Source organism: Thrips palmi, unplaced genomic scaffold, assembly GCF_012932325.1.
Source record: "Thrips palmi isolate BJ-2018 unplaced genomic scaffold, TpBJ-2018v1 HiC_scaffold_19, whole genome shotgun sequence".
NCBI lineage: Eukaryota > Metazoa > Arthropoda > Insecta > Thysanoptera > Thripidae > Thrips > Thrips palmi.
Window position 1 is genome coordinate 6,924,976 of NW_023144628.1, and position 14,341 is coordinate 6,939,316.

Here is a 14,341-nt window from a genome sequence, read left to right on the forward strand (position 1 = left end):
TGCACTGTTGCGACATGTGTGCCACACCTGCCAGCACAAAGTGCCCCCCCCCCCCCCCAAAAAAAAATGAAAAAAATGAAAAAAAAATCTTTGGACTTAGGCTGAAAATACTGTGAGTCGAAATGCCGAAAAATATGGAACGCAGTCACAGACGACCGCTATTCGTCCCGCCTCCCCATTTGGTGGTGGTGGTGAATCACGCAGTGAACGGACACGCAGCGATTGACAGTGCGGTCACCCGCTGACCCGCTGACCCACCTGAACAGCGGCGAAAGTAAAGCCCAGCGAGCTGGACAAGTCGGGCAAGCCGGCCGACGAACATGACGGCCAGCGAGCGGCGTCGTCATGAGATATCGACACGTTGACACAGTGGACACAGTGGACGCGCCCAGGCACACACACAAACGCACGCAGGTTCACTCTGACACGCCCGTCAGTGGGGCCGGGAGAAAATTGGGGGCATTAAAATGCCAAAATCGCGCCTGGTGGGCGTGGCGTGGCGGGTGCGACTGGTCGCGCGGCCGGGGCAACAGGTCAACCGTCCTGCACACAAGCTTGGCGCCGGGCGTCCGGGCCGCGGCTTGGCCCAGCCCGCCTCGCGTGCCGCCGTGCCGCGCGGCGCCATGGCGGCGTGTATCGCCATTGTCGTGCTGCCGTCGTGTCTGCCGCCGAGATAATGTAATATTGACCGGCTGCCCATCATCGGCGACACCCCGGCCGCCGCGACCACAGTGGACACTGCGGACACAGCGGACACCGTGGCCGACAAACGGGGTTCACGCGACGTCGAAGGGAAGACGCCGCCAAAGGACGCCGCCGCCGTTGTCCGTCGTGGACTCAGCACCTGGCGCTCAGTGGGCCAGAAGTCCGGTGGAGACGGCCAAAACTCGAGACACTCTATAAGCTCCAGAGACGCTTAACAGGACTCGAAACGAAAGTGTGACCCCACCAATGGATTCCTCGTTCGGAGAGCAATCCATTGGTGGGGTCACACGATCGGATCGAGTCTTGCTTAGCGACTCTGGAGCTCGAAACGCTTCTTGAGTTTCGGCCGCCTCCACTCCATCGGACTTCTGGCCCACTGTGCATCGTCCATCGTGGCGCGCGGCAGCCAGCACACTCGAAGGTGTCGGTCCGCAGGGCACCTGGAACGCCATCGAGGTCGGCTTTGTCTTGGATTGTGTGCGCAGAGGGAGGGGGAGGGGGCTCGCCTGCAGGGCGGGGGTGGGCGGGGCAGGGGGAGGCAGGGGTCGGCCCGTGCGGCGTGCCGGCGGCGTGCTGGCCCAGCCCCAGCGCACGCGACGCCGTGGACACGCCAGCGGCACGCCAAGCCAACAAAGGCAAGGGCTGCTGCACCGAACAGACCCCATTCCATTTCGCGGAGCTGGAAGAATAATCAAAAGGGGGAGCAAAAAGTAGCGATAAAATGAGAGGTGGACGGACGGAGTAATGGCTTTGCCTTTGGGCTGCCATTGGCGCGACGCGTGCGGCGGCCTCAATGTCGCCGGGAGCGTGACAGGCGGGATGGCTCTGCGGTCGCTCTGTCTCACTCGCACCTATACGGGACGTCCCATGAGTGCGAGAGAGACAGAGTGACGAAAACGACTCTCGGAATCAGTGTGCTGTCGGGGCCGTGCCCCGCCATGCCGTGCAGGGCGACGTCTTGATCCGACGGGTACGGTCGGACGGCGGCCGTGGCCGTGTCTCACCGAGGGGCTGGCGGGCCAGGGCCCCGCTCGCGGTGTGGGGTGTAGGGTGTAGGGGTAGGTCTGGGCGCCGAGCAGCAAGTCTGGCAGAGGAAGGGCGGGCCAGGGGCGGGCCGGGGAGGGCCAGGGAGGGCCGGGGCGGCAGGCAGGCCTAAACCCACTGCGCCAGTCATGCGGCCCGGGCCCACGGAGGCGGAGGGGGGGGGGGGCGCTGAGGTCATTGTTTGTGACAAAGCTCCCAGCATTGAGTTCCCTGACCCAGCTCGCGCCACCACCACGGCAGCTCCATTCGGAGCAGTGTCACCGACGCTCGTGGGGCCTCCGTTACGGGTGCGGTGGAGACAGAGCGAGGCGCTGTTTGGAATCAAACTCAGGCTGCAGGGCTGAGCCCCCCAGCGACAGTGAGTGTGACACCCACCTGGGCCCTGGTGCGGTCCTCAGTCCACTTCAGACGGATTCACAGAGTCGTTCTCATCGCTCTGTCTCTCTCGCACTCATGGGGCGTCCCGTATGGGTGCGAGAGAGACCGAGCGAAGAAAACGGCTCTCTGAATCAGTCTGCCGCTGCAGCTGTGAAGGGGTGGCGTTAAAGAGCCGGACCGGACGCACTGACCGCTGGTCCGCTGGTCGATGCAGACCGGACTAACCAACGCGACTCGCACCACCGCGACACCGCGCCGCCACGCCCTGGCCGCCCCTGCCGCCCCTGGCCTCCAAAGCTCGCAGTGGGCCTGGCAGGCAGACAGCCGTCTGAGACGGGATGGCCGGGCCCCCGCCCCGCCAGACCCGGCAGACCCGCCAGCCGCCAGTCCCCAGCAGCAGCAGCGCGCCCGCATCCTCTCGGAGCCCCCTCCCCCACCCCCTCCCCCACCCCCGTCCCCAGGCCCCCTCCTCCAGGCGCAGAGTGCGAGGCGTCGCTTTGAGGGGGCGCTGGAATGGGGGGGGGGGCGTCGAGGGTGCGGATGTTGGCGGTCGGGTGCGGGTAGCGAGGGGGCCGAGGGGGCCGAGGGGGGCGACGGGAGGGGGCCGGATCGATGTATTTGGAGCGCCTAGACCAGGCGAAGCAGGCCCAGGTGTTGTGCTAGTTCCAGCGCAGCCGCGGGGAGCGCGCTGCTCCCCCGCCCCTCCCCATCCCCCTGGCTAGAGTCTCTGGGGTGCGGGGATACGGCCGAGGCAAACTTCCTCCAGCGGGGCGAACTCGCAGCGGGAACGCCCCGAGTCCACGCCTCTCGGCGCAGCGCGTCGCCGCGTGGCGCCATGGCACGCGGCGCCTGGGAATCCCCATGTGGCGCCTCTGTGTCATCCACTTCCTGCAGTGCAGCCCCGCGACCCTCGTCCACCCCGCCCAGCCTAGTGACCCAGTCGGCCTGCTCGACCTAGTCCAGCGAGAGCGCCTGCGGACGGCAGGATGGGCCAGCCCGCCTTGCAGTGGTGCAGCCGGGCTGCAGCGCGCCGCGTCGCAGGCGCTCTCCGGCCAGGTCTGCCTGGTCCCCGGCGATGCTGTAGGAGCTGCACTCTGCAGACGGAACGAGAAGGAAGAGTAGGAAGCGTTTTGACCTTCAGAGTCGCCGAAAAGGCGTGGCGGCGTGGCGGCGTCGCGGCCCCGGGTTCAAACACCCAGGGCGGCGGCCGCACCGGGTCAGTCCGGAGGTTGCGGCCGCGGCCCTGCGGAATCAACAGGGCCTCGGCCATGAAAAATGAAGGGCCTCTTGCTACGCTTGCTACGCTTGCTACGCTTTCCGGGCGGGGCGGGGCGTGCCGGCGGCCTCCGCCTTGCCTTGCCGCCTTGGCGTGCGTGCGGCCGGGCCAGGCCGGGCCAGGCGGTGTCCCGGGGGCATCCACCCCGTCCTCCTCGTTCTCCTCGTCGCGGGGCGCGGAGCACGCGAGGCCCCCGATGACATTCGGCTGTTGGCGCGTGTCCAGAGTGGAGCCCCCGCTTGGCCCCGCCGCGCCCCGCTCGGACCGTCACGGCACGCGCGCAGGCGGGGCAGGTCAGGACTCCGCGGTGGAGTCCGGACTGATTCCGCACGGCGTTTCGTCGCTCTGTCTCTCTCGCGTGCGAACGGGGCGCCCCGTGAGGGCGAGAGGGACGGGCGACGGAAGGGTTCTGCTGGTGGACTCCCGTGGGGAACAGCGGGTCGCCTTAAAGGTCGCAGCTCTGGCAAACCGCGGAGCTTAGCGCACAACTCGCCTCCGGGGTGCAGCGCGGCCTGCGCGGCCTGCACGGCGCGGCGGTGCGAGTGCCGAGTGCGGCCGAGTGCCCCCTCGGGGGTCGATATGCCGCGAGAGCTTACAACCCGAGTACGGCGGGGTCTCGTGCCTGCCTGGGCCCAGCCCCCCTCCGCCCTGCCGGCCCTTAGGCTGCCCCCCAGGCTGCCCCCCCTGGGGAGCGATCAAAAGGTCACCTGTGATTCAGGCGAAGCGAAACAGTATTTTCACCGCGCGAGGGAAAAGTTGGTGACGCACAGCGGATTTGCCCGAAGGTCGGTGGAGGCGGTACAACTCCCGGACGCGTTTTGAGCTGCAGAGTCGCTAAATGGGACTCGAATCGCACGTGTGACCCCACCACTGGATTCCTCTCCTAACGAAGAATCCATTGGTGGAGTCACACGCTCGATTTGACTCTGGAGCTGAAATCGTGTCCGGGAGTTTGACCACCGGCGCCGGTGTCCTGGCAAATCCACTGTGCAACGATGCTACGCGCATGGCCGGCCGGCAGGCGTGCCCGTCAGCCCGTGCAGCCCGTCAGTCGGCGCGGCGAGTTTGGAAAATAAAAGCCCCTCCCCCTTCCCTCTCGGTCTGCATCCGGCCAGGCCGTCGCGCGTCGCGTGCAGCAGTACTCCACTTCGGCGGCCGCCTCATTCCGAAGCGAAGGATCGTGTTTCATCGCTCTGCCTTTCTCGCAGCCATGGGACGAGTGCGACAAAGAGAGAGCGGCGAAACGGGTGCCGGCGAGTGCTCTCTTTGCACTCACTGCGCGGTGCTGCGCGGCCGTGCGGCGCGGGGCAAGGACCTCCCTGACGGCCTCCTCCTTCTCCTTGTTGCAGGCGGCGATAGGCGATGTTCGCGGCGGCGGGCGGCGCGTCGCTCGCAAAGCGCCAGGCCCGGAGGAACGTCCGCAACAAGCAGCACGCCCACACGCACGTCAACGTCGAGCTCCACCCGCACCCGCCCGTGCCGCGCGGCGCGCCCAGCCACCTCCAGGTGCAGCACCTGCAGCCGCGCTTCTCCACCGCGTCCGCGCACCACCTGTACCGCGCGCCCAGCCACCGCCGCCTGTCCTCGTACGCCGACCTCAAGGCCGACCTCAATGGACGCATTGTGGGATTCGGCAGCATTGAGCTCGCCGAGGTGTGACCCTTCTCGGTTTCTCCTTGTTGTTGTTGTTTTTCGTTTTGTTTGTTTGTTGTTGGTGTTGTTGTTGTTGTTTTTATTGCTGTGACTGTAGAAAAACGGCAGGCTGTGCTGTTGGGCCTCGCACAGAGACACTGTGGAAAGAAAGGATTGTTCATGAGAGAGGAAAGTTTTGCAGTGTTTGTTTCTTGTACTTTCGCGGGAGTTTTGTGGATTGTGAGCAAAGCGAACTTGAGAAAGTACAAGGGGAATTCTGCTTCATGAGTGCGCACAGTGAGGCCGGTGAGGCAGTGGGCCTGGGTAGGGAGAAGTAGGGGAGCCCGTAGGGCCCCGGTAGGCCCCCTAGGCCCTTAGGCTCCCCTTCCTTTAGAGCCTTGTCCTTTGATTTGATTTTAAAATCTAGTGGAGGGTCGTAGCCGGCCGTAGCGTAGAGACCTTTGACACCTTTGACAGTGACACCCCGTCGGCCGCACCTTTTAGCGTAGTGCATGGAGTATTCGTGTATTCAAAAAAAACATTAAGGAGTTTCTTTTAGAAAAATTCCTGTCAGAATCAGCCTCTTATTGTGACCTCACTCTGAATCTGTTTTTGTCAAATTTGTTGTAAAATTGAGAGGGCTACACAGGCAGCGTGAACTCCGATACTTTTTGTTCAAACTTATCCGGACCGACGATCACAAATTGTTGTATTTTCTTTAAATAGTGACAGAAATTTTTCTAACGGTGTCATTCCGTTAAGGGGACTATCTGAACTGCAAGCCCTTGAGCACCACGTAGAGTAGTCGTCTCGAGTACATGTAATTTTTCATTGATGTTTTTTTGTCCGGATGAGAGGACCCTTAGCTTGAGTACTTGCGTATTGGTAGCAGTATCGGAGCCATTTTGTGAGCGGGCGCCAGAAGGCCAATTTTCCATTTCTTGTATTACTTCTATCGTTCCCCCCACTGATACTTCCACTGTGATACGCGACGATACCGTGGTATTTTTTTGTATCAAACTGTTTCTCATTTTGCGTTGTTTTCCCATGCAACTTCTCTCTTCTTCTCCTTCTCCTCCTTCTCTGTATCTCTCTCGTCTTTCTCCGTGTCCGCGGCCAGCCCTCGGGCCAGACTGCCGTGAGGGCGGGGCGTAAACGATTGCTGTCTTGTTGTAGTTTTGCAGGTGTTTCTTTGCCAGCGAGCGCGCCGAGCGCGCCGAGCGCGGGCCCCGCCGTGGCGGCAGCTGCTGCTGCAGCGGCCCCAGTCGCAGCCGCTGCCTGCGCTGCCTGCGCTGCCGATGGCTCCGCGGCCGCTGCCCAGGCCGCTGCCAACCTTGCAGCAGCCTAGGCGTAGATGTGTTGAGATGGCGAGGCGAGCCAGGACACGCTGCTGTCGCTGAGCCCGACGTGACGCCGTGACGAGCCGTAGTCAGGCCGGCCGGCCCGCTAGCCAGTGGCGAGACACTGAGCCATGCAGGCGGCCATCTACATCCGGGAGAAGCAGCGACTGCGCAGGAAGAGCAACTTTCGTAGAGGGCGCCTGGAGCTGCCCAGCCATGTGGCGACGAGGGAGATTGCGCCCTTCCCCCAGTACCCCCCGCACAACTGGGTAAGAGTGCCCTCCAACACGCGCCACATTTCGAAAAAATAAAATAAATTGCTCCCTTTTAATTATTTGGGATTTAAAAAGACGGTTTGGCGGGATTTTTTTTTCAAATCCACGCGCCCCGCCTACCCCGCTGGCCTCTTTCCCTCTGCTCCAGCGCAAATACACAGTATCTGAATATTTCCTTGTTGTCTTTTCCTTTTTGTTTTGTTTTTTCTTCTCAATTTTCCCGGAGAGCTTTTGGCCTGCTGGTGTTTGGAGCCTTTGCCTTCCCTGGTATTTTGCAGTGTTTGCTTGTGCCAGGCGCAGCGGGGGCGTGGCGGGGCGGCGGAAGAGGGTGGGGTGGGGTGGGGGTGATGTTTGCTGACACGCGCCGCCGCCCTGCCAGCCCTGCCAGCCCCGCCAGACTGCCTGGCGGCGGCGTTCGCACTGTTCGCGCCGCGCGCTGGACTGACGAAGCTGGCAGGCTCTGGACAGGTTGGCGGCTGGCCGGGCGATGGTGCTCTGGGCTGGGCCCCCTGAGGTGCAAAGAGGGGACGAACTCGGAGCCGCGGGCAGAGCCGAGGGGCCATGGCAACCCAGAAACAAAATGAACCACCTTTCCGGCGACTTTTAGCTAGAACTTTCTCTAATCTAAGAAAAGCACCAGTCTAGTTCTACTCTACTCTTCTCTCTTCTCGAAAGGTCACTCTGTAGACGTAGCCTGGCTCCATCGCCTTCCCTGGGCCCTGGGCCCGGCCGGCCTGGCCCCTAGCCTCTATCTCGCACTCGGTTCCTCCGCTCTCTGATCACTCTCTAGCTCTTTCTATACTTCATCTTGTTTTCGTTTGTCTTTTGTCTTTTTGTGACTGTGAGTGACGGCTTGTTCCCGCAGCTGCTGCGCCGTGAATGTGTTGTTCCTTTTAGTGCCATTTACTGAACAGACCGAACAGATATGAACAGCGTTGCCAGGCGCCACTCAACAACAACAACACTGTCGTCTCGGACGTTCAAAAGTTGAAAAAGCAGAACGCACCTTACTGACATGCTTCCAGGCGCGGTGGGGAGGGTGCATGGACTTGATGGACTTGGGCTTGTCCGGGGACACCCGGTGGACACCCCACTAGGGGGCGCATGCGAGGCCGAGCCAGGCCGAGCCCTGCATGCTGTTTCGGCGTGGCGGCGCGTGACTGTCTGACTGTCTCTCTCTCTGTCTGTCTGCCCGCCTTTCTCTCTCTATCTCCTCCTGCTGTGTTTTAACTCTGTGTCCCTCTGTGTCACTATGCCTGTGTTGTGTGGGCTGGGCTGTTGGCTGGGCTGTTGGCTGGGCTGTTGACTGCTGCCTCGTCGCGTCTAAACGTCTAATCGTCTCGACGCGTCTTGTCTCCTCTGCGGTGTCTACGGTCTGCAATCGTGAGTGTCGTCCCAGTGTCCCCGGGGGCCGTGGGGCCGTCCTCGCACCACGCGGCAGTGTCTCTGTCTCTCTCGCACCCCTCGGGCCGCCAGGCCGGGCCGCCAGACCGCCCCTCGAGTGCGAGAGAGACAGGGCGATCCGCCTGCTGGCCCTCGGCGCCCTCGGCCCGTGCTTCGGGGACGGCCCTCGTCTCAGCTGCACGCGTGCCTCACTCATCACTATTTTCTTCTCCTCCTCCGTCCATCTGTCTGTCTGTCTCTCTCCTTCTTCCATCTCCCCCCGTTTTTCTCCATGTCTCTTCCAGGCGCCTCACCTTCCTTCTCTATCGCACTGAGGGCAGGTAAAACCGCTTCGATGCATGCTGCATGAAAAAAACCTAAAACAAAAACAAAGTGATTTCATTTACCGACTAACAACGTGTTTCCTTTCCTCCCCCTGGTTGGAATTGATCGGTTTCGGAGTGCCGGGTGAGTGTCGAAAGTGCGCTGTGACAGGGCTGTAACGGTAGTCTGCCCGACAGGCCGATCCATCACACACACACACACACACACACCACACACACACACACACACACACACGAGCGCGCACATCAACAACTGATTTAGGCCCCTGTCAAGGTACGCAGCGCTTGCACATCGTACACCAGAACGCAAATGACGAGTCCCACACTGACGTCTCCATTGTTCCGGTGTCCCTCACCTCGGTGTCGAGAGTTAGTTTGCAGGGAGGTAAAGAGAGGCGGCGCCTGGCCACCGCGTGTGCGTTCAAGCGCCCTTCTGTCCACATCGAAAGGCAGCGGCGCTGCGCCCCCACCCACCTTCCCGTTATTACCAATATTTCTCTACCCCCTCGTCCGGCCCGGCCCGGCCCGTCCGACAGCGTGCCGCCCTCTTTCGGCCGCCCCGCGAACCGCCGACCGCCGCCGTTTCGGCCGCCGCGGTCAGCCAGCCGCGCGGTGGCGCCCCCTGTGGCGCGCGGCCGAAGCGCGGCTGGTGAAGGTCACGTGGGGGGTGGGCGTCGGGCGCGACGGGCGCGTCGAGCACCACGACGACGTGCGTCGTGCCGTCGCCGCACTGCAACGCATGCTCCGCAGACTGATTGCGAGGGTCTTTTCCGTCACTCTGTCTCTCTCGCGCCCATACCCCATGAGAGTGCGAGAGGGAAACGACTCTGGGAAATCAGTCTGCTGGCGCACTGCTCCCCCCGCGGGGGGAGCTCGCAGTGTAGTGGGAGTTTGGCGGGGCTGCAGGCGATGCAGATGGCGCAGCGGCACGGGCCGCCGCCTTGCCGTCCGTCTCCTCGCACTGCATGGCAGCGAACGGGGCGCGGGGAGCGGCGCACCGAGACGCCATGCATGACGTCATGGTTTTGACGCGGTTCGTTCCTGTGCCGCCGAACGAACGTCGGCGTGACGGCCAGGGCCGCCGGGGCCGCTAGAGCGTCCTGGCGATGGCAGTGTGGAGCCTTGCAGTGCCGAGGCCGAGGCAACCCAATCAGGCGGAAAACTCAATTACGGGAAAAGGCTAAAAAGGATGAGACCGCCTCGGAGCGAGCAGCGAGGAGCGCGACGGCTTAGTCCTGGACGGGGACGCGGGCAAGCGTCGCAAGCGTCGCGAGCATGCCGGCGAGAAGGTGTGGGAACCAGGCGGGAACTAGGGAACCGTGGCGCAGGGGCGAGGGGGCGCGGGTGGGGGCGAGAAACTCCAGGCGGGGAGGGCGAAAGTCGCTGCTAAGGGCAAGAAGCGCAAGGGGGAGGGAAGGCAGACCAAGGCATAGACAGTCAAGTCATCACTTGAGGGGCTTCGAGTGAGTGAGTGCATAGGTTCGCGTCGGGGCGACCAGGTAGGGGCGGGAGGGGGGGCATCACTCAGCTGTGCTGCCCCTTTGCTGTCAGTCGGCCAGCCCGTCGGCCAGCCCGTCGGCCAGGCAGTCCGCAGTCGATGCTCGATGCCTCGATGGACAGGCCGACAGGCCTACCGGCTGGCCCACTGACACGACGCCCGCGTCGCTCTGAGGAGCGCGGCGGCAGCGGCGGTCACGTCAGTGGAGTCGCTTGACCGCGCCGCGCCGGACAGGCCGGACAGCTCCGCGGCCTCCGCGGGCAAGTCGTTGACGTCGACGTCGTCGGGGGTCGTCGCCGGCCGTGGCGCGGGGAGGGCGGTCTCGGCCTCGGACACCGCCGGATGCCAGGCCTTGTGCCGGGGAGCGTCGGCCCGCTGCGCGCGACCAAGGGGAAAGCCAAGGCAGGGAAGACCGGCAAGGCCGTCGCCAAGAAGGGAGGCAAGTCGTCGTGGCCGCCCGCGAAGACCGTCATCGCGTCCGCCAACAAGGCGCACACCGCGTCCTCAAAGCCGCCCGCTAAACCAGGTGCACCCAAGCCCGGCGGCGCAGGGCCTTCCAAAGCTGCCATCGCCGTGCCAAAGCCGGGAGCCGGTGCAGCCCCCAAGCCCACCGTCGCAGCCCCCAAGCCCGCGGGTGCAGCACCAAAACCCACCGGTGCAACCCCAAAGCCCGCTGTTGCAGCCCCAAAGCCCACCGGTGCAGCCCCGAAGCCCACCGGTGCAGCCCCAAAGCCCACGGTCAAAGCAGCCTCCCATGCCATCGCCGCCGCCCATACGCTCGCCGCGGCCTCCAAGTCCAAGGCGAGCACCGGGGCGCTCCCGAAGAAGCATGGTGTTCTCCCCGCCCTCAGCCGGCCTCCGCGGCCTCCGCAGCACGATGTCGACGGCATCCAAGGCGACCCCGGCTCGGCGTCCGCCAGCGGTAGTACGCCGACGCAGCCTCCCCGACCTGCAGCGCCGCAGGCTGACGCGAAAGCCTCGGCGCCGAGGCCACGACCCGGAGCCGCCGCCGACGTCGACGGCCGAGAGCCCAACGGCACGCCGCCGGCCGCGGGCAAGGCGGCCAAGGTGCCAACGCTCACCTCTCTGGCGCTCGGCCTCTACCAGGGCAAGCTGGAGCGACCCCAGTCCGCCCAGCCTGGCCAGCCACCGCCAGAGGTTCGTACCCGTCCCAGGAAAAGTAGAGGACACGGCGGGGAGGGTACGGCGGGGACGGCCAGGCCCCTGGGGGGACGTCGGCCAGGTCCTGGCCCGGCCGCCCTGGCCAGGCGTATTGACGTGCCATTGATTGGAGTGGCGCGTCAGCAGCGGCAGCCCACGCGATGTTGGCGGGCGTGACCGTGGCCGTCGGCCTGCGTCGGGCCGTCCAAGACCGGGGTCGTCGTCGGGCACCTGCAGGACGAGCCAAACCCCGGGAGTCACCTCCAACTCTTTACCGACAAGACATCAACTTTACACACAATCAACAAAGGCTTTGCCCCTATACCATCAAAAACTTTATAGCAATAACATAAAATATTTCTGATTCCACGCGAAGTAAGTTGAGTTGACCCTCACAGCAAAACAAACCATGGCGCTGCGCAGCACGACCACAACCACAGAACCTTGGCCACGAGCACGGTGTATGTGCGTGTGAATGTTGTGTGTGTGTGTGTGTGTGTGTGTGTGTCAGTGTAAGTGTGTGAGTGTGTGGGTGCGAGAGAGCGAGTGAGTGCGAGTAAACGTCAGTGTACATGATGGTGCGCTAGTGTGCGTGTGAGCGGGAGCGGGTGTGAGTGTGACATGTTTGTTCGTCAGCACTGCAGGGGTGGGTGGCGAGGCGACCGCCCCGACCGCCCGCAGTGGCCAAGAACAAAGCTACCCGGAACAAAACAAAAAGAAAAGTTTTAATCTGGTAATGGAAGTCTGCCCCTCCACGAGGTTCGCCTCGCTCTAGGCCCTAGAACCTCACACAGCCGGCGCGAAGCGACTGCGCGACCTCAAGCGCCGAGTCCAGACTGCCCAGTTATTCTATTTTCTTTTTAACCCTTTTACTCCTTCCCATTGGATCCTGATCACAAAATGGCCTTACAATCTATTTGCCTCTTATTCCTACTTTTGTTCCTCCTTTTGATTCTTTTGCTTGAGCATGTTTAATGACTTGCTTAGTGGGTTTAGTGCACGAGTATTTATGCATGCTAGTACTTATATTTGGTGTGGTTTGGTTTAGAAACACTGCCGATGTCTGCCCGGAATATTCTTTTTTAAAAACAAGGGGCAGGGAAAATAAGCTTTCTGCTCTTCTCCTCTTCTGCCCTTTCCGATCGGCTGGAAACTCCCGACAAAGTGAACGAGCTCCCAAGGGCAGGAGCGGGACGAACTTCCCCACCCCAGCGTGTGGTGTCTGAGCAGTCTGACCTGCCGAGCGATTCGGGAGATCGGTTTGTCGCTCTGTCTCTCTCGCACCCTCAGCAAGAGCCCCATGAGTGCGACAGAGACAGAGCGACGACTTCTGAATGGCCCGGCTGACCCTGACGCTGGCTGACGCGGAAGCTCCAAGTTGTCCCCGTTGTGTCCGTTGGCCGTCTCATTGATGCGCGTAAGATTATCGATCGCACGCCGACGCTGCTGTTTCGGCGGCTTCGGCGGCTTCGGCGGCCGAAACCGATCAGCCAGCTGTCTTGGAAAATTCATGCAACCTTGGTCCATACTTTATACCACGGCTGTTTCCAAAAATGTGTTGAAACGGGAACTGCATTGGCGGACGTCCCACAGGGGGTCAGGAGAGCGGTTGAGGCGGTCGAAATCCCGGACGAGTTTTGGGTTCCAGAGTCGCTAAATAGGACTAGAACCGAACGTGTGACCCCACCAATGGATTGCTCTCCGAACGAGGAATCCATTGGTGGGGTCACACGCTCAGTTCGAGTCCTGTTTAGCGGCTCTGGAGCTCAAAACGCTTCGAGAGTTTTGGCCGTCTGCGCCGGTCTTCTGGCCCACTATGAGTCCGAGTCAAGAAAGGGTGGGGGAGGGTCCTAATTGGTTCGATCCCCATTCGGCACGCCGTTGGCACGCCGTTACTCAATTTGCCCGGATCTGACAGGGAAAGGCGGCATGGCAAGAGCGCGAGAGGGAGCGAGACAGAGAGCGCGACCGGGAGCGGCGGAGCTCGGCCTGCGAGGCGGGCATCAACCACCGCGTCAAGTCCACGGAGGCCCGCCGAAGATGGATGCGCCGGAACCGGGTGAGTTGGCACTCCTGGAGTCCCGAGTCCTTGTCCTGGCACTTGTTCGGCCCCCGCCGCAGAGTGGTTCCGCACGGTCTTCCGTCGCTCTGTCTCTCTCGCACCCTCGCGAGACGCCCCATGAGTGCGAGAGAGACGGAGCGACGTTGCTCGGAATGAGCGTGCACTCGGCTCCCGTGCACGCGTTCACTACGCGAGGTCGAACCGACGAATCGGCGGCCGGCGGCTCTGCGTGTTTGCCGATTCGATATCGGAGCCCACCTTTAGTATTTGGGTCAGGTCCGCTAATATTGGAGGGGACAAAATATCTATTTCAGAGAGAGCGGCTTCAGTGGCGGTGGTCTCCTTGATTGGATGTGGGTTCGGCCGCGAGAAGGGCAGGTTGGCCGGGCAACGCTAGGCAACGCGACACGGCACAGCCGGGCCCGCCGAATCCGAAGGGCCGTTTCGCCGCTCCGTCTCTCTCGCACCAATCCGACTCGCCCCACGAGTGCGAGAGAGACGGAGTGACGACAGCGAGCGGTGCACGCATGCCGGCATCCATTATGGAAGCGTATTGGGTCAGACATCCCCCGGGGCCGGGACGGCCGGGACGCCTCCACCGCCTCCATGCTTCCCATGTCGTTGTACCGGTGTAGTGGTGCGCGGGCCGCGCGCACGCACGCCGTGCCGCACGACAGCGTGTCATCCAGACGAGCTATTCCGGACAGCCTGCCTCTCTCGCACCCCTTATCGGGGATGTCCCGGAGTGCGAGAGAGACACACCCGAGGGCGGTGTTCGGAAGCGAGCTGCAGCCGGTGTCCGGCCGGAGGTTCACGGGGAGGGACTTGATGGCAGGATGGCGGGATGGGAGTCAATAAAAGCGCGTTATCGAGTCCCCACCCCCCTCCTCGTTTCCAGTGCGGTGGCTCGCCGTGCCACGCGCGATGGTCGCATGGCGGTAGCCGCGCACGCCGCGCACCTCGCGGGGAATGACCAGCGAGTAAAGATGTCCGGGGTGATAGGCCGCGCGGTGGTGGCGCGCCACCAATCGTCCGACAGCGGGCCGATTCCGAAGTCTCCCTCGCACTCCGACGGCCCCGACGGGGAGCTTGGTGAGCGCGAGCGAGACGGCGCGCTGCTCGGAGGCAGCCCTCTGGGCCGCCAGGCCGCCAGGTCGGCGGGGATGGCCGCTCTCCGCCAATCAGGGCCGTGGCGGCGGCACGCGGCACGCGGCGTAGTGGGTCAGCGCGGTGGCGGTGACAC

At 63.0% G+C, this 14,341-nt stretch overlaps 2 protein-coding genes across 2 annotated transcripts in view; both read left to right on the forward strand.

Moving 5' to 3' along the window:
• LOC117646287 (MAPK/MAK/MRK overlapping kinase-like) overlaps window positions 1-226 on the forward strand; it is a 7,555-nt gene extending 7,329 nt beyond the window's left edge. The window contains exon 12 of the mRNA XM_034387130.1: window positions 101-226. Within this exon, the coding sequence (XP_034243021.1) occupies window positions 101-226 (126 nt within the window). The remainder of the gene's footprint in view (window positions 1-100) is intronic.
• The window catches only part of LOC117646289, a 21,217-nt gene that overhangs the window by 2,157 nt on the left and 4,719 nt on the right, over window positions 1-14,341 (forward strand). Inside the window, exons 2-3 of the mRNA XM_034387131.1 lie at window positions 4,753-5,056; window positions 12,955-13,095. Coding sequence (XP_034243022.1) covers window positions 4,766-5,056; window positions 12,955-13,095 — 432 coding nt within the window. The 5' untranslated portion in view covers window positions 4,753-4,765. The remainder of the gene's footprint in view (window positions 1-4,752; window positions 5,057-12,954; window positions 13,096-14,341) is intronic.